The 24,060-nt window shown below is 34.3% G+C and overlaps 4 protein-coding genes across 11 annotated transcripts in view; 3 read left to right on the top strand and 1 right to left on the bottom strand.

Moving 5' to 3' along the window:
• LOC126762274 (formin-like protein) overlaps positions 1 to 2,423 on the top strand; it is an 89,546-nt gene extending 87,123 nt beyond the window's left edge. For 4 of the 6 annotated variants that reach the window (XM_050478920.1, XM_050478919.1, XM_050478918.1 and 1 more), the window contains one exon: positions 1,136 to 2,423. In XM_050478920.1, the coding sequence (XP_050334877.1) occupies positions 1,136 to 1,375 (240 nt within the window). In that variant the 3' untranslated portion in view covers positions 1,376 to 2,423. The remainder of the gene's footprint in view (positions 1 to 1,135) is intronic. The other 2 variants (XM_050478923.1, XM_050478922.1) reach the window with 1 other exon arrangement.
• Positions 2,368 to 6,181, bottom strand: LOC126762341 (uncharacterized). Its single transcript, XM_050479044.1, has 2 exons — positions 4,563 to 6,181; positions 2,368 to 2,949 (listed from the first exon to the last, which is right to left on the bottom strand). The coding sequence occupies exon 1, from the start codon at positions 6,042 to 6,044 to the stop codon at positions 4,965 to 4,967; it is 1,080 nt and encodes a 359-aa protein (XP_050335001.1). The 5' UTR covers positions 6,045 to 6,181; the 3' UTR covers positions 2,368 to 2,949; positions 4,563 to 4,964.
• A 746-nt stretch (positions 6,182 to 6,927) lies between these two features.
• Positions 6,928 to 13,035, top strand: LOC126762270 (autophagy-related protein 2 homolog A). The gene has a single exon (XM_050478908.1). It carries the CDS (start codon positions 7,040 to 7,042, stop codon positions 12,932 to 12,934), a length of 5,895 nt encoding a protein of 1,964 aa, XP_050334865.1. The 5' UTR covers positions 6,928 to 7,039; the 3' UTR covers positions 12,935 to 13,035.
• Positions 13,036 to 14,604: 1,569 nt separating this feature from the next.
• LOC126762279 (peroxisome biogenesis factor 1) overlaps positions 14,605 to 24,060 on the top strand; it is a 36,348-nt gene continuing 26,892 nt past the window's right edge. Inside the window, exons 1-9 of one of the 3 annotated variants that reach the window (XM_050478933.1) lie at positions 14,605 to 14,900; positions 15,012 to 15,132; positions 15,801 to 15,904; positions 20,510 to 20,624; positions 20,689 to 21,732; positions 21,789 to 21,904; positions 21,966 to 22,422; positions 22,499 to 22,695; positions 22,762 to 22,961. In XM_050478933.1, coding sequence (XP_050334890.1) covers positions 14,808 to 14,900; positions 15,012 to 15,132; positions 15,801 to 15,904; positions 20,510 to 20,624; positions 20,689 to 21,732; positions 21,789 to 21,904; positions 21,966 to 22,422; positions 22,499 to 22,695; positions 22,762 to 22,961 — 2,447 coding nt within the window. In that variant the 5' untranslated portion in view covers positions 14,605 to 14,807. Of the gene's footprint in view, positions 14,901 to 14,998; positions 15,133 to 15,800; positions 15,905 to 20,509; positions 20,625 to 20,688; positions 21,733 to 21,788; positions 21,905 to 21,965; positions 22,423 to 22,498; positions 22,696 to 22,761; positions 22,962 to 24,060 lie in introns of those variants that run through there. The other 2 variants (XM_050478934.1, XM_050478935.1) reach the window with 2 other exon arrangements.

Genomic DNA, 24,060 nt, shown 5'->3' with positions numbered 1-24,060 from the left:
CATATAGGCTTCTTGGACCACGATGCCTGTTTTGTAGTGTCCTACTGCTTCTGCTAGTTGTAGTAGAGCCATGGTTTGGTATGAGTTTCGCAAATTTTATGTGTGTGTATAACTTTATATCTTTGTCCTTAATACGTTTGCCCAGTCGTCGTCGTTGGGAGTTATTTATCCGAGGCTTACTTATAGCTTCCATGACAATTGGAGTTAACAGTATCACAACGCGAAAGGGAAATAGGAGATTCAGATTGAGGTGAGGGGCTCCATTTCCAATCTAGCACTACGGTGCATTATTAAGAATCTAAAATTCTGAAGCGTTTATTTTTAATATCAATGCCTTTATTGTATGCTCTCAAGTTTCAAAATTGTTATTATAACACTATAAATTATTCCTTTGTTACTTAGTCCCTATTTCATACAAAACCGCCAAAAAATGTCTCCCGAACACAAACCTGTATAATTACATTTGCAATTGAGCTGGTGAAAAGGATATAGTTGGTTGGTCAATGGAAGAAGCTAAATTATACCAAGTGCAAGTTGTATGATTTGAATCGTATACTATGTCTGAAGGAGACATTACTCGGAAGAGAGAGTGCCACAGCCATTGATATGCATCAATACTAAAAAATTACCAATGAATAAAGTGTAATTCCGTATGTTTGACATGGAATAATTGTTAATTATACGCTTTCCGAATATTATATGGGAAAGATAGTAATTGTCACTACAAAATAAAATATTACTAATTTCTCAAAAAATTTCAACCAAATACCTTTCTATTTTGTTGACTTATGCAAAATTTGTGAATTTGAATAACATTTCAAATACTAAACATTTCCAGAGTCATGCAACATATTTTGAATAAGCTTCTGTAAAGTATTAACCGACTTTAATTTAGATTAAATAAGCTTGAAAACTACATTTAGTACATATTTATTATGTATGTATGAATTTCTGGTGACGGTCCAAACTAACTAAATTTGTATTTATTCTTTCTCCTATTTTCATGCATCCTAAATGCTCATGCGCTTACTGGTTCACTGTGGTGATGTTTATTTTCCTTTTGTTTGCTGCTTTCGTTTGAATGTGATACACCAATATTCAAAATTTTTACCATATTACATTGAACTAATAACAGATGTCCGGTTGTGGCTACTCCTTACAGGACGCTGTCATTAACGAGCTGAAGAGCAAAGCGAATTCGGTTCGGGAGAAAAAATTACTGCAGCAGGATGAGGTTTATAACGGTGCTCTAGAGGACATACTGCTCGGGCTGAAGAGCGAACCCTACCGGCGGGCCGATGCAGTGCGACGCAGTCAACGCAGGCGCATCGATAACAATCGTTTATCACGTACACTCGAAGAATTAGATGTCTAAAGCGAAAGACGAAAAATTTTACGAAAACTAGAAAAATAATATACAAAAATTATAAGATAATGTACGCCAAGTACCATTATATACATTTAATGTTTTATAAGCAAGAAATTATATTGCATTTTCTACAATAGCATAAAATGCCAAGAAAACACTAGAATTTTGTATACATTTTTCATACTTCATATACAAACGTAGGCATAGAATCGCCATACTCGAATACATAAGTAATTTACATATATATAATACTTAGATTATGTCTGATTTGGCACAATTTAGAACTACATTTGTATAATTATAATCACATATACAATATATATTATTATATTCCCAAAAAATAGTAATACTTGCAAATTTAAAAACGTTACTCATTTCTTCTCAAGTACATTCCTTTCTTTGTTATCAAAATTTGTAATACAAAAAAGCAGGCGTTGGCTTGTGGAGTGTTAAGTAGTATTTGCACCATTGAATCATTGTATGAAATGTTCGAATAAAAGAAATTTAACAGTCAGCATTATATAAATATATGAATGAGCATTTAAAAGAATTTTTAAGAATCTCTAACTGCTGCATGTATGCATATCCACATATATACATATGTATATATATAAATGTGTTTATAAAATTTCGTTCTGAAAAATGTATATCTTTATTTGATATTGTACACACACAAATTGTCTTTATTTGTATTTTTTTTAATATTTGTATATATTTTCGTATATATTTTATTGTTAACTAATTTTCTATGATCTGTAAATATATCGCAAAAATTTAATACATTCGAGCGGATTGAAATTGTTGATTGTAAAAGGTTAAGCTTAATATTTAGTGATGTGGATGATTTTTAATGTATAGTACGTACGTCTAAAACATAATAAATACTAGTGGGAAGTATTTCACCACCAATTCGTGCAAATAATAAACGTTAATTGCAAAGCGCACATATAAATTCCAACGATTTTTCGTTTTAAAAGCCGATAAATATGTTTAGCTAATTGCAAATTTTAAATGATTAACGCTTGAATCAGCGAAATATATTCAGACATTTATATATATTTGTTTTATTTCCTAAGGGAATTTGTATAAACATACAAAAATTGTATACATATATACAGGTTTATGTTTTCATATTTAAATTATTTAATAAATACAAAAACAATTTATTTAAATTTTTCTTCTTTATATAACAATTTTTTCTTTGGCTGGTTGTATCGAAAAACCTTTAATGAGTTTTGTGTCATTAAACTTCACAGATTTGTATTGTTTCAATGTTTGTGAAGGTCATGCTCCAGCATTTCTTTCCCCGCATACTTATGTACGTTGTGTATTTGCAGGCAACTTAGCTGTTGTTTCATTATTTCTACACATCTACCTTCAAAATAATCTCCTTTGCGGAATGCAAAAACGGATACACATGTATAGAAAGTTAGATGTCGAAAAACGACCCAGCACTTCAAACCAGTTTGGTTTCTACCTGCTAGGAAGTTAGTTTAGAACACACGACGGTTAATCTGCTGGCAGGTACCAACTTATGACAAACACACTCAGCTGGGACGGCCGTTGTCTTCTTAATTTACCTAAAAACGAAATCCATGTTTAACCTTAAGCAAAAATGTATTTTATTTTATGTAAATGTCTAAAAATGTATATTTGCATTTCAAAATTAGACTATTTTTATCGAATGCAAATAGATATTTATATAGGAAACATATTATGTGCAAGTATATAAAATCAAAATATTAATTTGATATTGATTTCAGATAGCTCATGAAAATATTTTGTATGCTATGAAATTGTATGTTCGAGCATGCGCACCGTTCAGCTATAAATAATTCTAGCATTATTGCTCCCCGAGAGTAATTTCTTATAAATTTATATCCAGCGGCGGCAGAGTGGTATTTATGGGCTTAATTCATTCAACGAATGCGGGAGTCGTTAAGTTAAGTTAATTAAATCTTGGGAAACTTTTTTCCGAACGTAAATTGAAAATGTGTCATAGCTTTTGCAAAATATATACAAAATGCAAACAAAATTCTTGTGCAAAATATATTTAAATAATAGAGAATCATACTGTGAACAATCTTTTAAATATCCTAACAAATAGGTTTTCCAATTACAAGTTTTATTTTATTTAGTTGTCCTACACTAATACGAGCAAATACGATAATCATACATAAGTATATCTGAAGATACTATATTCATGCAATAAGTTAAAAGGATGTAATATGAGAAAACAGACTCAAAGCTGATATTACAAAAGTACTATAATGCCCAATATTTATTTTTAGACGAAATATTTTGGAAATAATATTTCCAAAAATAATATAATATTTCCAAAAATAATATTTCCAAAATATTTCGTCTAAAAATAAATATTGGGCATTACAGTCCCATTATAGCATTTACAAAAGGGAATTTTTAGGTATAGCATATAGAGAATACATGTTTATTTATGTGTATGAGCATATGCATATACGGGCGTATCTTAATTATATAAAATATACGCAATTGCTTTTAAATATACGAATACGGAACACATTTGTAGTAATTAATTGTATATACTCATACCTAAGCTTTTTATACAGTTTTAAAGTTATATAAAATTACTAATAAATACACAGCAACATTCATGCGTATACATATGTATTAATATTATACTTTGTACTCATTTATGCATAAATTAATTAGATTTATATAGAATAGAATTTAAAAATTTATTTTATATTAGATGATGGTCTTAGACCGATTGCAATTTAACGAGCTTTTTAGATAATATACTGATGAATTATAAAATATATTTGTTTCAATTCTCCAACTTACGTAAATTTATATAAGCGAATTTTAAATTAATATAATGAATAAACATGTATGCAACTTATTTGTTTTCACTATCGTCAAAGTAGAATTGTTTGAGGTAACTCATGGTGAATATCATAATTTTTTTAAACCATAATTGATTATCTACTCTAATGTGGAGCCTTCGGTATTTAAAATGATACTATTCGCAATATTTTATTAATAATTTGCTTGTCCAAATTTAGTTGATTACGTCTGTTGTAGTAAAACTAATTTGTTAAAATAATGTATCAAACTGGTAATATTAAAGATAATTGAGTACATGTCACTACGATCTCATTCATGCAAAGTGACCATTAATAAAAAGAAATATATAATCATAAACACCACTTACATGACTTTTTATTATTAATTATTTTTTTTAATAGATATCCAGGTATTGCAATACAGTTCCTCTCATTTTCACAGTAGAAATACCATTTGCATATAAATTTAAATTTAGCCTTACATTGGCTCATCAAGCCAAACACTAAATTTTTTACAGAAATAGCGGATTTAATAATAAATGATTTAAAAAAAATTGACTTTCCGATCACGACCGATCTTTGCGGCAAAATAAGACGATTAAAAAATTATATAATGCCTTGAACCTAAATTTAACGCAAAGTAATCCATAACTCATTATATCGGGTGATTTTTTAAGAGCTTGATAACTTTTTTTAAAAAAAAAAAAACGCATAAAATTTGCAAAATCTCATCGGTTCTTTATTTGAAACGTTAGATTGGTTCATGACATTTACTTTTTGAAGATAATTTCATTTAAATGTTGACCGCGGCTGCGTCTTAGGTGGTCCATTCGGAAAGTCCAATTTTGGGCAACTTTTTCGAGCATTTCGGCCGGAATAGCCCGAATTTCTTCGGAAATGTTGTCTTCCAAAGCTGGAATAGTTGCTGGCTTATTTCTGTAGACTTTAGACTTGACGTAGCCCCACAAAAAATAGTCTAAAGGCGTTAAATCGCATGATCTTGGTGGCCAACTTACGGGTCCATTTCTTGAGATGAATTGTTCTCCGAAGTTTTCCCTCAAAATGGCCATAGAATCGCGAGCTGTGTGGCATGTAGCGCCATCTTGTTGAAACCACATGTCAACCAAGTTCAGTTCTTCCATTTTTGGCAACAAAAAGTTTGTTAGCATCGAACGATAGCCATTCACCGTAACGTTGCGTCCAACAGCATCTTTGAAAAAATACGGTCCAATGATTCCACCAGCGTACAAACCACACCAAACAGTGCATTTTTCGGGATGCATGGGCAGTTCTTGAACGGCTTCTGGTTGCTCTTCACCCCAAATGCGGCAATTTTGCTTATTTACGTAGCCATTCAACCAGAAATGAGCCTCACCGCTGAACAAAATTTGTCGATAAAAAAGCGGATTTTCTGCCAACTTTTCTAGGGCCCATTCACTGAAAATTCGACGTTGTGGCAGATCGTTCGGCTTCAGTTCTTGCACGAGCTGTATTTTATACGGTTTTACACCAAGATCTTTGCGTAAAATCTTCCATGTGGTCGAATAACACAAACCCAATTGCTGCGAACGGCGACGAATCGACATTTCACGGTCTTCAGCCACACTCTCAGAAACAGACGCAATATTCTCTTCTGTATGCACTGTACGCATTCGTGTGGTTGGTTTAATGTCCAATAAAGTAAACTGAGTGCGAAACTTGGTCACAATCGCATTAATTGTTTGCTCACTTGGTCGATTATGTAGACCATAAATCGGACGTAAAGCGCGAAACACATTTCGAACCGAACACTGATTTTGGTAATAAAATTCAATGATTTGCAAGCGTTGCTCGTTAGTAAGTCTATTCATGATGAAATGTCAAAGCATACTGAGCATCTTTCTCTTTGACACCATGTCTGAAATCCCACGTGATCTGTCAAATACTAATGCATGAAAATCCTAACCTCAAAAAAATCACCCGATATAAAAAAAACTTAAGAACAATACTAAAGTTCAAAATTTGTCCTATTTATTGAGGTCATTCTGCTTTGATCTGGCACCACTGTGAAGATTGATACGAATGAGAAACAAAACAAATGATATGTTAATTCTTGTAGTACTTGACGTTCTCTGGTATAGCCCACGATTCGCATCTCAGCTGGTTCCGTTCAGGAACAGTGATGCCCATAAAAACATCGATTAATACAATAAAGTAGGGTTCATTGTACACATGTAAATATTTTTCAACCTTGAGAAAATAGAGACAAATACAACACAGTTATAAATATCATGAATTCGATACAATATAGGGGTATGAATTAAAATTAAAATTTAAATTTATTCAGTATATTATTCTACAGTAATAGAATATACTGCATCTTTGGTAAATTTCTAGTTCAGTAACTTTTCTGAAAAATGGACTAAAAATTATTAAAATATTTTTAAAACGGCGGAAGTTGAAAAAAGGAAAATTATCTCAATAAAAAAATAATTGAAAAAACCTGGTCGATCCAACACCGGGGTATTCAGAATTCTTTCGCGTTGAACTACTTTCTGCTTTGGTCCTAGCCTATACAATAATAGTAAATACTAAAGTATGAATTCCAAAGATTATCTACTTAGTTCTGGTAATTTTATTATTTAAATATTTTCAAAAGTATATAGCATAAAAAATTCACCACTCTTTATTACCAATAAAATCGAACACATGTAATTTACATTGGGCTACTGATTTCGTTGATTGGGTAACACTGGTCACAGATGTAAAGCAAATATTTACTGAAGCGAAGTTATTCGACGCAAAAGTGGAAAGAAACAAAGGTACTTTTGAAAAATATTAGTTTGTGAGCGATTGATTAAGAAGGATGTCTTGGTTCAATGTTTGGACTGCCATTAAAACTAAAACATGCAGATATCTATTGCAACGGTATTTGGGACAATTTATAGACGAAACAATAGACTTAAAGCAATTAAAAGTTGATTTATACAATGGTAAAGCTACTGTGAAAAATGTATCATTAAATGTGACAGCGTTGAACGCTATATTAGAAGCTCAAGGATGGGCTATAGAAATTATAAGTGGCCGTATAGGAGTTCTAACGGCTACTGTCCCATGGAATGCATTAATGTCGCAATGCAGCTGTATTGATGTTGAAGACGTAGTTATTTCGGTAAGACCTGTTCAAAGGAAAACGAATGGAACATCCATGTTAGAATCAATGTGGTCGTCAGCAAGCAATTCTATGCAGTTAGCAGAAGAATGTATGAAGCAGCATGATGACGATACTGAAGAAAGCAATCAAGTAGATGCAAAATCAATTCCGGGCCTAGAGAAATTCGCGGAAACTATAGACAACATATTAAACAGAATAAAAGCAACATTTAAAAATACTTTTATACAACTTGAATATCAATCATCAGATAGTTCAAAAGCCATATCTCTGCGCTTTAATATAAATGAGTTAATATACGAAAATGTTACTGGCTGTATGCAAGAACAGCGCCATGAAAACTCTCCTAGGGTCCAAACCAACAATTTGGAAGAAACCGAGGAAAATAAATATCTGTTACCTATGTTTGCGAAACATAATATAAGTATATGTGGTTTAACTGTAAGTACTGAAGAGTTGAAGACAATGAGTGAAAGCTTATTATACGAGAATAAAGATTTTTCTCAATCATGCGCTATTCCTATTATGGAAATAAGAGAAGAAATACATTTTCGAATCAAAATGAAACAATCGGAAAATATAAACGGACCTAAAATAATTATTGAATCCGAAATCGGTTCGATTTATACTCTTATTACTCCAAGACAAATACACTTGATTTTACAACTAATAGATGCTTTTCAAAATGATGCTTGCGATAAACAGGAAGCCGATTATTACGAAGAAAAGCAACACAATGATAATTATTTGTATCACAAAAGCAATGAAACGGTTGAATTGGGTAACTGGATTGATTGTGAAACAGGTCCCTCTGTTGTAAATCCATTACCGCGAATAAATTTGGATAAATTAAAAGACTTATCGAGAGGATATTCGCCACCTAGTAGCTCTATTAGCTCTAGCACCACATTGACTGGCTTGTCAAAGTGGCAACGTAAAACATCAAGTTTGGAGTATTCCGGTGATATTTTAAGCTTTTCTGTCAAAGTATCAGCGTTTGTATCAATAGTACTTTTGGAAGACGTGCTGGTAGAAACCGAATCGAATAATATAAGTCCTCTTAACAAAACAAGCGAACAGAATATGATAGATTTCGCAAAAGAATTTTTTGATCATGTTCATCAACTTTTTGATAAAAAAATTGACTCAGCCGCGTTAACGTGTGGTAAAAACCATTTGTTTATTTCTATATCGCCAATAACTAGTGGAGGAAGTCAGCACAGGATCAAACAAATGATATTGTCGAAAATAAATTTCGCAGCACAAAAGATCGATCTTTATGAAGTATTAAATGGAGAACCGTCTGAGTTGATAACATTTGATCGAACCGAAAACTACAACACACCTGATGTAGCGGTACATGTGGAATCGGATGTTACTTCAAAAAGTGTAAATATCGCTCTGCAAAACTGTCGAATAGAACTTGATATATCTATATATGATCGTCTTAGTGCCATTTTGGCACCCTCACCTTTTGCTGCCTATTCTTCGGAACATGGTTCTCAATTCGTGAAGCAAGAATCATCGAAATTAACGTTTATTACAAATTTAACATCCACGGCTATGGAATTGATTTTGCGCTTTCCAATATATGACGCTAGACCTATTCACGATCCAAATCGCGTTCCATGGTGGCAAAAAAATATTCGACCTGATTATATGATAATTTCACTTGACCATGCTTGCATGAAGTTTGTTGGCGGAAAATTTGACATATTAACAAATGAATTAAATGCTTACTACGTAGATAAAGAAAGAGACGATAAAGTTTGGATACTTAAAACCAATTCAATGAAAGTTAACTCTGAGGTTATTGATTATGTGAAAATCTCTGTAACAATACCAGATGAGTATTATTGGACGAGTATAAAAGATAATTTCTTAGTTGGCAATTTTAATGACAATATAAAACCAACAGATGCAGATAGTTTACCATTTAGTGCAAAACGTTTTTGCAGAGAAAGTGATACAATACATAACAAAAGTGAAAATATGGAGTCAGAAACTATATTGCTGCCAGGTGAAACGATAGAGCTAGCTGAATTTCGAAGGACTACAATGCGCACTTCAAGGATACAGGTAGAAGTGACAGTACCCAATTTACACATTATATTAGAATCAAAGAAGTTTTACGAAGTTATTTATAACCGCTTCAACACGGACCTTTTTATGTGGGAACCCAGCTCACCTATTTTAAATTCTATTAATACGATATGTGTCGAAAACAAGCAAAGTATATACAATATACCTAGTTCTTCCGAGCCTCAATATAGCCGTTTTAATGAATTTGATTTATCTGAATCTGAAGAAAGCGGCTCATTCGCAGAACAGAATATAAATTTGAAAGGTATTTCTATGACAGAGAGTATATATTTTTCGACACTTGACTCGCACAACACAGAAGATATCTATAGAGAAGAGATTAACATAAAAAAAAGTCAATTCTCCATTAATGTTTCAATACGAAATGGATTAGTTGAACTATTTGTTCCTATAAGAGATACAGAGAATCAAATTATGCCTGAAGATATGGGCAAAATAGATATCAATGTTAATGAACTCAACATATTTTCTGTGAATGGGTACAATTCTAATAAAAATGTATGCTATCTGTGCATTGAAATTGATGATATTAAAATGGACCATTGTGGACTATTGCACGAAATTTCCACAAAGCTTATAAATGAAAATGAGCGAAATATGCAAAAAACTTTCTATAAAACTCCGAGAGGTTTGTTGAAATCTAATCAACCACCAATTATAGAACGAGAAATGATTTCTTTGGTGATCGAAACTAAACGTGTACCGGAACAAAGGGTCAAACGAATTGTGGTGACTACCGGTATTCAGCAGGCAACATTGGGGTACCATCCCTCTATAACAAATCAGTTTTGGCTAAATCAGCTTATAGATTTTCTTGATGTGGTCGATTACCCTATAGAAGGGTATGTACCATTTGGAATTATAACAGAAATGCAGCTGCATTTATGGAATTGTGCAATAGACTATCGTCCGACAAACTTCGATTATCGGGCAATTGTCGAATTGGGTGCTTTTACAATAAGTAGTAATGTTATTTCTTCTGTAGCAGGCTGCAATTTGCGTTTCATAGTGGAAGATTTTGTTTTATATATCGCACAAAATAAAGAAAACACAAAAAGCCAAAACTCTAACAAAATCCCAATTGATTCAAAGTATTTGGTGCCAGTACTTGACATCGGGTTAGTCGACATATCACTTAGGCTAAATGAAAACTCGGAAAAGTATCCGAAATTCGATTTACGATGTTCTGTGCATGATGCACATTTGCGAACATGCAGCGATTCGGGAAAAGCACTAGCCCAACTTATAGAACATCTGGCAAATGATGGTGACACCGTTGAACCTGAACAAAATATTTCAAGTACAACAACATTGCAGCAATCTAGATTAGAAATCAACGAAACACCTACTTTGGTTGAACATAAGAGAAAAGAAAGTTTAACTGAGCAGCAAGATTGGCAACAAGAACGAGTAAATATAATGATGGCAGAAGCCCTCAGAGAAACAATCACTTTGAGTGCAGTGCCCTCAACATCAAAAAATTCAAAACTTGCTGGACATGGAATTGAGCCCTTCTACTTCCCAGATGAGCAACAACCTGGTATATTGGACGACGATTATGATTGTGGAGATAATTTGTCTGCAATTGTAAATTTTGAACATCACGTTATGTCTTCGTCGTATTGTCCAGCAGAACCAAATGTGGACGTGTTACCACAGATTAAATCCGATTTGGGCGATATTAATAATGAACGCTTATATAGTATGCATAGACGTCATCCACGTGAGGACGAATATTGCGTGATATCCGAAGATGAACGACGAAAAGTGTCGCAATGTGGAGTACTCGAACTGAAATTATGTGAAGACCCTATACGAATAGTTGACAACCACTTTTGCTTACCTTCTAATAAGTTAGATTTACTTAAACCTCCGGATGATTTTCCAATGCCTGTATCTCGATACACACTTTGTGAGATGACATTCACATGGCATCTATATGGTGGAAAAGACTTTCTTACGACAACAGATGATATTAGTGCCAAAGATGATCCAGGTCACTTTCGGATGTCTGATGCCTACAAACATGGTGTGTCATATTCAAAGGGAAGCAATAGTGTTTCCGGTTCTAAAAAATCAAAAGATCTGTCGTGGAAAACAATTGGAGGTGTGCAGCGAAATCATGATATACTTGTTGAAATTCAACTGACCAAAGTACGATTGTCACATGAAATTTATCCAACTCATATAACACAAGCTTCGCGACAAGTACTTGTAATTCACGACATAGAAATCAGAGATAGATTAAAATCGTCGGAAATAAATAAATTTTTGTATAATCCTAATTTTAAAACTACATCACAGAAATGTCCACAGCAAATGCTTGTAGTAAAGGCTTTGCATGTTAGACCAAAGCCGATAATTAGTTCGGCACAAGAGTGCTCATTAAGGATATCACTTTTGCCAATGCGGCTTAACATCGATCAAGATACACTTATTTTCTTAGCAGATTATTTCACAAATATTGGAAGTAAAATGAAAGAGACGAACTTATCGGACAATAATCAACCGGCTGAAGCACACGCTCCTATAATGGATGTAGAACTAACGGAAGATGAAGAGGATTTGCAAGCGCGGAACCTCATATCGACAAATCTTGAGTTACTAGAAAATGAGGTAATCGACAAAACTGAAAAACAAAGTGAGGAGATAGAAAAATCATCTCCAATATATTTCCGTGAAGTAATATTTGGTCCAGATGTATCAATACGTTTCGACTATCACGGTCGTCGAGTGGAGCTTTCTAGGGGTCCCATAGCAGGGCTTCTAATGGGCCTAGGACAACTGCAATGCTCTGAAATTAAATTAAAGAAAATAATTTACCGTCGTGGCTTCTTAGGTGTAGACAAACTTGTAGCATACTTATGCAGGGAATGGTTAAAGGACATTAAGAGGAATCAACTACCAAAAATTTTGAAGGGTGTCGGGCCAACTTATTCCTTCGTGCAATTTATACAAGGTGTAATTGACTTATTCCGTTTGCCAATTGAACAATATCAACGGGATGGACGTTTAATTCGTGGAATTCAACTGGGCGCACAAAGTTTTACAGCAAGAACAGCGTTAGCTGCTCTAGAAATAACTTCACGTGTTATTCAGATTTTACAATTTACAGCTGAGACAGCATTCGACATGGTGTCCTCTGGTCCATCTATAAGAACTATTCGCAGACATCGTAGAGATAGAAAAAGGCGATCTAATAGACCAAAAGACATGCGTGAAGGTGTAACAAATGCGTACCTGATATTGAAGGAGGGAATTAATGAATCTGCCGCCACACTTATAGAAACAGCCGCTGCAGAGCACGACCAGAAGGGATATACTGGGGCAGTAGGAGCTGTGATGAGACAGTTACCACAATTAGTTGTTTGTCCAGCAGTTTTGGCCACTCAGGCTACAACCAACATATTGGGCGGAGTCAAAAGCTCTCTTGTACCTGACGCCAAAGTTGAAGCACGTGAGAAGTGGAAAACTGATATTGATTAAATATTTGCTTTATATAATTACCATATATACATATAACTAGATAAGTATGATGTACTTTAATAAATAGATTTTATACGTTCAATTAAAATTATCATTATTAGTATGATTTGTTTCAAATATAATGGAAATGTCTAAAGTGATCTGTAAGTATGTACGTGTGGACCTTTTGTTTATTTAAAATGGATTTTTTCATAACTTCGCTAATAATTCTCTAATTTGACACGTTTGATAAATAACGAAAATACAGAAATTAAAAATTAATTCGTAGAAGTATGATTTAAAGTAGTATACATACATAGATTGATATTTAATACGATTATACTATGATCCTTTATCAACAAGTAGTGAGTTCATACCTACCAATGAATGTTTCCAGCTTTTGTTCTTTCAAAAATTAATGCACAAGGTCAACTAATGTATAATTTACATACATATCTTATATATATGTATGTATGTACATGAATATTTGTATGTGCACTGTTTATAAAAAGATAAGCTTAATATAATTACAAATTGTATGCAAGTGGGTTATATACATATGTACACACTTATATATTATATGTATGTAAAACTCTACACTGAAACAAACATTTGTAAGATGAAGAATTCATCTTCGCCAAAATGCAGGAAACAGAATTTTCTTAATGAATTGAAATAGCGAATTTCGAATTTAATGCATAAAGTTCATAGGGATCCTTCAAGCTAACTATCGCGCAACAGCGCAAGCAGAGACTTCTGTTAATTTTTCTATAAGCTTGTTTTTGTTGTTGTTTTAAAGTAATTTCGAGGCATGATGCAGAGTTGACAGTCCTTGGCAAGACTAAAACCCGGGACTGTTCCGGTTACTTAGAACCAACTGTTGTGGGAGCGGCTAAGCTCTATGAGTTTTTTTAAAGCTATATGTAGAATTCTAACTGAAACTAATGTGTACGCGTGATCGTTCATCCCTTTTTTACTCAAACGTCTTAAGACCAACTCACGTAAAATTTTGACTTTGCTTTTCCTCTATTTTGTATTAAGACATTCACATAAAAAGTATTTTTTACGTTCCGAGCCGCACGGAAAGCAAAGTGTAGTTCTGACATACCCATTGCTTTCTTTGCTTGCTGTTGTAGTCTGAACTGTCAAATAAAGCAATTAAAATTTAATGTGCATCGTCCATTACCGATCGGTATTCAACTATTTTCGAATTACGTAAAATTTATATTAAAAATTTCACTTGGCAACGCCAGATTTAAATTATGAATTGAGGGATCAAAACAAAAATATGAATATTATGATTTTTGTTTTGGCTCCGCTTCTTTCAGCTGATTTTGTTTTATTAATATAATAACATCACAAGTCTTGCCGTATTATTATTAATATCGTTAGTTTAAAGATTAAGTTCTCGGCTACAAGAGTTGAAAACAAATTTAGAATACGTACCTACCTAAATGTGTATTAAATTGTTATATTTTTTCAATCAAATTTTAATAAATAATAATAATAATAAATTGATAAAATATCTATATAAAATATATGATCTCTATCTATATCCAGTATTTGTCCTATTGAATTTAAGTAATGTTTAATATCACATATTAAAACCATAATTTTATTATTATTTCGGTGACCGCGCCCTGTGGCAACTCTTTAATAGGGTTAAATGTGGTAAAGAATGAATGCAATCCTAAGAAGTACAAAAGTTCAAATTTCATCCACTGAATAGAATATAATAGTATTTTTTTCTGATATTTACAAGATTAACCTTTTCTAAATACAAATTTTATTTAAAATACAAATTCGAAACGTTTACAGCGAATAATGTGAAAAGAAGTCCGCAGAATAACCTACATATATTTTTGATGCATGCTCAAGTACACGAAATAAAAAAATGTTTAAACGTACATTTAAATTAGTTTTTAGACCAACTAAAAGCAATTTCTTAATGCTGCCTGAAAATTATTACAACGTGGTATCAACATATGTGAGTGAACAGATAAGATTACGCTTGTTTGTTTTTCAATAATTTATTTTAAGAGATAAAAATAAATATTCCTTTTACATGCACACATCGTCGACATCTAATATAATTTAGGATACTGGCTGTTTGAGTTTGCAATACAGCGGGCACACACATTACGCATCGTGGGCGCCACATGCTGGCGCCGTGAAAGATACTGAAATTGGGATCAATGCCAGGGTGGCAAAAGAAATTGGTAATAAATTAAACGCAAAAGGAATATCGAAAAATGTATTTATCATTAATTACATTAATTACACATTATACGTCCATCGTATAAAACAACGAATACATTCTCATTCATAACCATTGAAGATTTTGCCAACAAATTACATTTTTAGAGTATCACTTTTTGCTAGGGCGGTCCAGAAGCAACCGATCTCATACTTTGAACTCGTTCGGGGTTTATTGATTTTGGTTGTTTGGGATCATTGTCTTTTACCCTACACATTTTTTAGATTTCTTAAACAGAAGGAATGTGTAGTAGTTATTTCTAGAAGACATCATTTTGGAGTAACGAAGTTTAACTCATTGATTTTAAAATCAGGTTTGGTTTAACAATAATTCAGCAACTAATACCATAGCATTAAAAAAAAAAATTTTTAATAACAATAACATAGTATTTCAAAAGAAGACATTTTTTGTACAAACTAACTTTCAAAATATTAAGAGTAATTAATTCTAAAATGTATGACCAACCAATTTGTATGTATACTTCTAATTTAATTTTATATGATTAATTTAAGAAAAAATAATGAAAAAAGTGATATGAATTATTTTTAGATCTTAAGCCCACAAAAATGTTGTGTGATTCTATAAATATTTTAATATTTATTAATAATTATGATCATTCACATTCACTAGGTTTGAGTGAAAATGATCTAGTGAAGTGTTCACTCATAGCTGACGTTTTGACTTTGAGAAGTGTTTTTGTTACACCGGTGTCGGCCAAGGACTGGGAAATAATTGTGAGTGAAAGTTATTTATAATATAAACATTAAAAAGACAACATACAATAATTGACTGCAAATAGAGCACAACGCAATAGACTATTGCCAACATTTATGAATGAAAATAAACATTTTTGTTTATAGAATTTTTAAGAGTGGGCAAATGTACATATTTACATATTTAGTCGGCGTTCCTGCGACAGTCGGGTCTAAGTAACCAGAATGGATTTTCATCTGGCCCAGAACAGTCAACTCGGCACCATGTCTCGAAATTACTTCAGAAATGTTTTCTGCCGCTACAACAACAACATATTTATTTGTTGCTATAAAAGAACAGTTGAACTTTCCTAACTCGAGATATTTGTGTAGAATTTTACTTTTATTCCAATTCAAGAGCTCGAGCTATGGAGAACTACGAGATATGAAAGTTCAACTGTATTTTAAATGTGGCAAGATTAAATGAGTTGTTAGCTGTATGTTGGCATTTACATATGTTACAGCATGTGCTGAAAGCTAAATTAAATGATTGTTTTGAGATAAATGACATGTGTACTAAAGGGCACAATACACCTAAGGTTGGGATGCAGTCTATCTATATATCTATCTATAGATACAAAATTTTAATAATTGTTATATTTATACCTTGAACAGGGTATATTAAATTTGCCACGAAGTTTATAACACCCAGAAGGGAGACCTAAAAAATATACACATTTGATCTCCTTTTTGCACGAATATTTTTGTACGACGTTATTTTTTGTACACCCCTTAGTTACATTTTTAAAACGGCTTTACTTTTTTGCACGTGTTTTTCATTTAATTGTATTTTTTGCAATAAAATCAAAATTCCCTACGTAAATACAGGTTAATTTTAGAACATGTTATCATAATGCGAGTTTAAAAATGGCAACGGAACTAGAAAACCATTTCCTTAACTTGGACCTAAACATAGAATGGTCTGCAAGATTTCAACGCCAATTAAATAAATGAACTCGTTTGAATCAATAGTGACATCATTAGAGCAACACCTAGCGGCAGGGTTGCTCCGTATCCTTCTGTGCTGGCATTGAGTCCAACCTGGGACCGGAGGAAATTTTCTGGTGTCACTTCCCAAAGTGTTCCGGTCTTCGCACCACACGTGAGTGGAGTATGTAATGCGTTGCCCCTTGCTCGGAAAGTCTTCTCCGGAACAACCATCAATGGCGTCGCCAAACCACACCCAAGTGCGACAATCGCTCTTGCGAGTCATGCAGATGCAAAAACCATCATTTGTACACAACTCCCTCACTCCCAGGATCACTACAAACTTAACGCGTCATACTCGACTTCTACAACTGAATTGCAAGATCGAAGAGATTGTTGAAGTCACATCGATAGCTGCGGTCCAAGAAACCAAGCTAAACAGCCGCTAAAAACTTCTGAGATGTGCAGGTTTCAACGTTGTACATAGATATCTCGATAGAGATAGTGGTGGTGGCTTAGCCTTTATTTAGCACCGCACCGTGCAGTATCATCTTATCGACGACGACATCGACCGCAGGGATACTACCCTAGAACGTCAGGGTATAGCTAAAAGGTCAGGCGATGTCGAGCACGGAATATTTAATATACACATCCCAATTTCCGAGCTGAAGCAGCAGTCTTAGCAAGCAAGCCCGACTCTTTAGGGATCTCAACTTTGAGATTTGACAACTGGTAAATCAACGTAAGCGGATGATATGGGTAAAGTTGACTTCCGTGCAATCTCTCCGCCGGAGTGAGCAAACTTTGGAATACGGGCAAATCTTTGCCCAATCCGAAGAGACATGAAGATAATCGTGTCGAAATCCAATTCGACGGTCAAACTTCTTCGGACCCGAAGAAGTGGGCGAGCTACTTTAGCCGACAATTTATACTGCACCCTTCGGTGGATAAAGCGAAAAAATGTGTTGCGCAAAATGTTAAAAGACTATTAGGAGGTTTTGAGTGCCGTCAACAAATTACCTCTTCAAGGTGCTCAATCTGTCATTGACCACAATCAGAAGGGTGGTACTACTACTGAAACTTGTGAAGCCTGTCAATTCACGGGAGTATTAACGTCCGATAACTATCCTTTTCCCAGCAGTGAAAACACTTGAGGCTTTGCTACTCCCGACCTTCACCCACCGGCTGAGCCTAGCCAAAAACCAGCACAGATTCCGTAAAGTGTACAGTACTACCATAGCATTTAGCGTCATAAACGCCCAAAAAGCCACGCCTCAACCAAAAACCGCCTTGGGAGAGAACTGTCCCAGTAACGGTTATTAACTACGCCGCACCACTGCCACCTGTTTAAAGAATAACGACGATATATAACTAATTCTCAACAGGCATTGAACGCTGTTCACAGTGGAGCTATTACCATCTTCACTGACTCCCTCCCAGTGAATAGCGTACTTGGGGTCCAAACACAACCAATCGAAGAACAAGAGCCCGAACTGCTGCGTGAAAAAGAGCGATCCTAGTTCAGCTTCGTTCTGGGTTAAAGTCCTATCTACCCAGAATAGACCTCAACATACTCAACTTATGCCATACAAACCCAACCCCACTTTCCCTTTGGTGCGATACCGTCGATCTTGGAAAAGACCCGTGAAAGGAAGATTGACATACACCACCTCTGCTGAAAAGGAACTGTCTGACCTTGGTATTCCCGCAAAGCTAATACGGCTCTGTGAGCTGACGTTAACCAACAATAAAATCTCCGTGAGGATCGGATGGACCTCTCCGAGCCGTTTGATACCAACCGAGGTCTCAGACAAAGATACTATATCGTGTGATTTCGTAGAATGTACACTCTTACAGCTGTACGCCGATGATATTAATATCAGTGGTCCTTAGTTCTGCTTCTCACTTTATAAGAAAGCGAAGCGTACGTATCTAGTTGTGAACGAGGATAAGACGAAATATCTCCTGTTATCAAACAAACAGTCATCGCATTCTCGACTTAGCTCACAGGTTACTGTTGATAGTCATAACTTTGAAGTCGTAGATGATTTCGTCCATCACCCTTTAATTGAAAAGTAAAGTCCTCTCTCGACGAACAAAGATCAAACTCTACAAGGTTCTCATCACCCCCGTCCTGCTATATGGCGCAGAGGCATGAAATATGGCATCATCTGATGAGTCGGCCATAGGAGTGTTCGAGAGAAAGGTTTTTGAGAAAATTTTATGGTCCTTTGCGCATTGGCAACGGCAAATACCGAAATTGATGGAACGATCAAGATGTTCTCGTTCTGCTGCAACTATTCGATTAGTTACTCTGCAAGTATTTGAATAAATTAAAATTGTTTGAAATTCAAGCAACCTTTGGTTTTTGCTAAGTATACTGCAATGTTTTTATAAACATATACGTAAAAAAATTTGTAGAAGTTGAACGCTTACTATTCAAATAGTCGACAACGAACGGTTAACCAAATAGTCGAAAATGAGCGATTGATCGAATAGTCGACGACTTACGACTATCCCGATACAGCAAACCGAATATTATTATGCGAATAATGTTTTGTGTTTTAATTGTGTAAATCCTCAAAAATAAGATTTATTTTTTTTTGACGGATTTTTCGGGTAAATTGCTCAGTTTTATATGAAAATCTGTTTTTTGCACGGGTAATTTACTCTCCCAGTTAACTGTGCAAAATGGTGATCAAGTGTAGATATAAATGATCAGCATAAGCTAAGTTGATTTATCCGTGTCCGTCTGCCTGCTCGCCTGTCCATATGTCTTTATATTAGCGAACTAGCCCCTCAGTTTTGGAGATGTCGGTCTGAAATTTTGCATACGCCTATATCTCTCTAAGAAGCTGCTCATTCGTTGGAACGCCCGATATCGATTTACTATAGCATATAGCTGCTAAACAAACTGAACGATCAAAATCAGAAACGATCACCGAAGAATTTTTACAGATCGGATCACTATAGGTATAGCTACCATTCAAACTGAACGATCAGAATCAAGTCGTTTTTTTATTTTTATTACGTTTTTATTATGACTGAATTTAACCCTAAATTCTGTATGAAGTATTATGAGTTTGAAATAAAATAAAATATTTTCAATTCTAAATATAGATACATACATATGTATATTTATATCATTTCGTTTATTATACTATATAGACTATGGTAGATAATTTTTGAAAACTGAAAAAAAATCATAGTGGGATGCAATCCATCAGAAACAAAAGATAAAATAACAGGCGATAAGGATGAACTTAAGTCAGGAAAAGAAATTTTTGTGGCGACTTCTTCACATAACCTCAAAAGTTAAGAAAAAAGCTAAAAAATCAAATTTTTTTTATTTATATTCTTTAAAAGTTGTATTCCTTTCACCGAATTTGGTGAAAACATACCTTATGTCCCAAACATACTATATTCTTTTCTAAATTTAATGACGATTTCACTATAACATTGCCATATAACTTTTTTCTTAAGGAGTCGTAGTTTTGCTGGACGTACGACCCTCCTCTTCCTTTTCCCGACCACAGATTATCGGTAAATTATTTTTCCTTTAATGTTTGTCATTTTATCTTTCGTTTCCGATGGGTTTCAATCATTTTCAAAGGCTTCTGCACTAGTCTAATGTGGCTTTCTGCATTTTTTATTCACTAGGAATTAAGCGGTGAAAAGATTTCGAATAGTGTTTTGGAACAAATTCGCATTGTAAATTCTACACAAATTCTTATAATATGGATAAACAAATCAATGCAAGTGGCCTTAACAGTAGGTAAGTAAAAGGTAAAAAAAATAATACTGAGTGTCTCGAAATAACGTTTTTGAAATATTTACAGATCGTGTACGACCAATTGTTTCGTATGGCCGGATTGATCACAACACAGAGTTGGTGATAGCACCGAATCTGTATAAGGATATTACGAATGGTAGCAGTAATGGTGCTTCGTCGGACACCAACGATTCAAACATAAATGAACTAGGTCAATTGAGTCGAAGCCGCACCAGCGCTCGGATTCGCAACTTGACTGAAGAAAACTCCGATCCCCATTTGGTACGTTCGACAACAACTACTAATATTAAAAAGTTATCTCGCTCAGAGTCAATAGCGAAATCGAGTCGCAATGATAAAATTATTCGTTTGAAAAAGGATTTGCGTCGGGAAAGTACACATACTTTTGAATTTCGCGCTATTAGTGGTGAATGGAAGGAAAATTCCCAAATTTCTGACGTATATCTGAGTAAAAGTAATTGGCCTGAATTTTTGGAATTGAACAACGTATACTCTATGAAAACACCAAGTGAGCAGGAATATTATGTAAAAGTATGTGTGTTGGCCGACGATGAACAACAGTACACTGCCCACACTAGCATTCAGGTTAATTTGAATCTTATGAAGAAATTGAATTTAAAAGAAATGGAGAAAGTAGTACTTAAGCAAAAGGCGGCTGTTGTAAATTTTGTAGAGAAAATAGAACTGTTCGCACAAAAGAAAACGCATTATAAAATTATTGAAAATGCCTTTAAACGTTATGTAATAGAGAGAACCAATAAATCACCAATGCTCTTAAATCAGGATGAAGTTGTACGCTTAGAGGATAATCTAATTGTGACCATCGGCATTTTGCCTGAACATTTTCGGTATTGCGTTATAGATTCGCAATTTTTGAAAGAGTCGAAAATTTATGCTGCCGATTTGGTTCGCAAAGTTGACGAGATGCTTGAAGTACAACCCCAAGAGAACTCGCCGTTAAGTGTTAAAGATTTGATAAAACTGCCAGCATTTGATGAAATCGTTGTTAATTTGGTTGATGAATTAAAAATGAACTTGTGCTTGGATTCAAAGAATGCAATACTGAGACAAGGAAATATTCTTATCGCAGGTTAATTGGCAACAAACTCATTTAGATAGATTTAGTTTAGAGTTCTTATTCCACAGGTGCAACTGGTACGGGAAAAACTGTAGTGGTGGAGAGAATATTAGATGAGTTGGTGAAGAAGCCTTATTTTTGTTTTTTCGATATATTTTACTGTTCGAGGAGTAAAGGAAGAAAGGTTTGACTTTTTAAATGAGAAAATTGTGAATGTGTTGTTAGTAAAATTTTCGCACTTACAGGCTGAATCAATACAAAAAGACCTGCGTAGTATATTTACAACCTGCTTGCAAAATTCACCTTCCATTGTCGTGCTGGAAAACCTCGATGTACTAGCTCATTTTGCAGGCGATCAAACAACACAGGATGGCGAATATTACAACCGAATCGCCGATACTGTACACCAATTAATTGTGCAATATACTAGTAACAATCCCATTTCGGTAATCGCGACAGTAAGTGAGCTTCAAGCTTTGAATAAACGTTTATATTCGCCCCGAGGACGCCATCTTTTTCAAAATGTAACTAAATTACCTAGCCTGGAACGTGAGGGACGAGAATTGATACTTCAAGAGCTTTGCAGTCATATCGAAACGGACAAATTAGATTTGTGCAAATTTGCAAACCTAACTGAAGGCTACAATAAAGGAGATCTAGTACAGTTGGTTGAACGTGCTATATTTTACGCATATAGAATAAGTTAATTCATTGTTATAATATATTTTTTATTAACTGTATACACACTTAAACTTCTTTCATATGTGTTTGTGAACAGGTAAAACGCATCCGATTCTTACAAATGAACTCCTAATCGATTCACTGGCGAATACGAATTCTTATTGCCTTCAAGGTATTGAGAACCATCAAAAGGTTAATGACGATGACAATCTCGAGGAATTGGCGGTTGAAGAAGTGCCGGGCTTAGAGCCAGTTGTTTCTGTATTAGAGGAAGTGTTGATGTGGCCATCTCGAGTAAGTTCAAGTCCTTTTATATCCCTACAATCAATAAATTTTCATAATCACTATTTTTATTTGTAGTTCCCAAGCATTTTCCAAAATTCTCCGCTTCGCAATCAGGCTGGCGTTTTACTGTATGGTCCGCCTGGGACTGGTAAAACGTTTCTTGTATCTAAAATTGCACGTTCATGGAATTTACGCACAATATCCGTTAAGGGTCCCGAACTGTTGGCTAAATATATTGGACAAAGTGAAGAGAACGTACGCAACCTATTTAATCGGTAATTTTTTTAATTCATTCTGTTTAAATCATTTATTTGATATTTTTATATGTATATGCTAATATTTTTTTGTTTTGAAAGAATAGTATTTAATCATTCCTGGCGAGAATTTTTGCCGAGACTTTCACATATTTTCTCTTTCAGCGTATTAGTTGATTCTCGTTAGTTAATTTGTTTTCAATGGCAGATTTTTACGTTTTCTCTGTCCCTATGCCCCTATGTATGCTTAAATCTTTAAAACTACGCAACGGATTTTGATGCGGTTTTTTTTAATAGATAGAGTGATTGAATTGATGGTTTAGATGTATAATAAAATCCATTAAATAGTGGAGATATACTATTAAATTTGAGGTGTTTAATGTGATGTCGTAAATAATTACATTTTTTCTGTAAAGTAATGCCACTTTTCGTTGTAATATTATAATTTAAGAACTTAAGCTATCAACCTATCTTAACCCAAGCTTTAGGCTTTGGTCGGACTATTATTTAGTAGATGGTTTAGTTGAAGTTTGCACAAAATCGGATGAACGGTTTCTCATTTATCACATTTTATGTAACAAATGAATTCAATATAGATACTATCTACATATATACTATTTACACATATAAAAAAAAGTCGTGTTAGTTACACTATATAACTCAAGAGCGGCTGAACCAATTTGGTTGAAAATTGGCTCAATAATCAGTGGGTGAATATTATCCCACGTGCATCCCAAGTGCCTGATGCCATAACCTTGCCAGCCGACCTTTTCGTCTTTCCAAGCTTGAGGACTGGTTCATTATGTGCAGTCTAATAGACTGACTATCGATTGGACTCCAGTGTGAAATGATGGAGCCAAGTTTTTATTGTCACAAACCGATGCAAAAATTCGGTTTTATTACGATTAAAAAGCACTGATACACTCCTCAGAATCAGCAATTCGTTGTTTTTGTTGGATTATGAACTTGCGCGGCACCCACTTTGCACAGAGTTTTCGCCTCTTTAGGGTGTCCACTGCCTTCATTGTCCTCGGTGCTCATTCCGCCTCTTTCCAACTTAGCAAATCTCTTTTCAACGGTTGACTTTCCTGAAGCTGAGCCTAAATTTAACAAGGCAATG

Source organism: Bactrocera neohumeralis, chromosome 6 (assembly GCF_024586455.1).
Source record: "Bactrocera neohumeralis isolate Rockhampton chromosome 6, APGP_CSIRO_Bneo_wtdbg2-racon-allhic-juicebox.fasta_v2, whole genome shotgun sequence".
In the NCBI taxonomy this organism is placed as follows: Eukaryota; Metazoa; Arthropoda; class Insecta; order Diptera; family Tephritidae; genus Bactrocera; species Bactrocera neohumeralis.
The sequence above is the reverse complement of the archived record's forward strand: the minus strand, read 5'-3'. Positions and strand labels throughout refer to the sequence as shown.

Bases quoted from the DNA above. Each gene is read 5' to 3' on its own strand.
- LOC126762341 (XM_050479044.1), bottom strand. From the start codon at position 6,044: ATGAATAGACTTACTAACGAGCAACGCTTGCAAATCATTGAATTTTAT.
- LOC126762270 (XM_050478908.1), top strand. From the start codon at position 7,040: ATGTCTTGGTTCAATGTTTGGACTGCCATTAAAACTAAAACATGCAGA.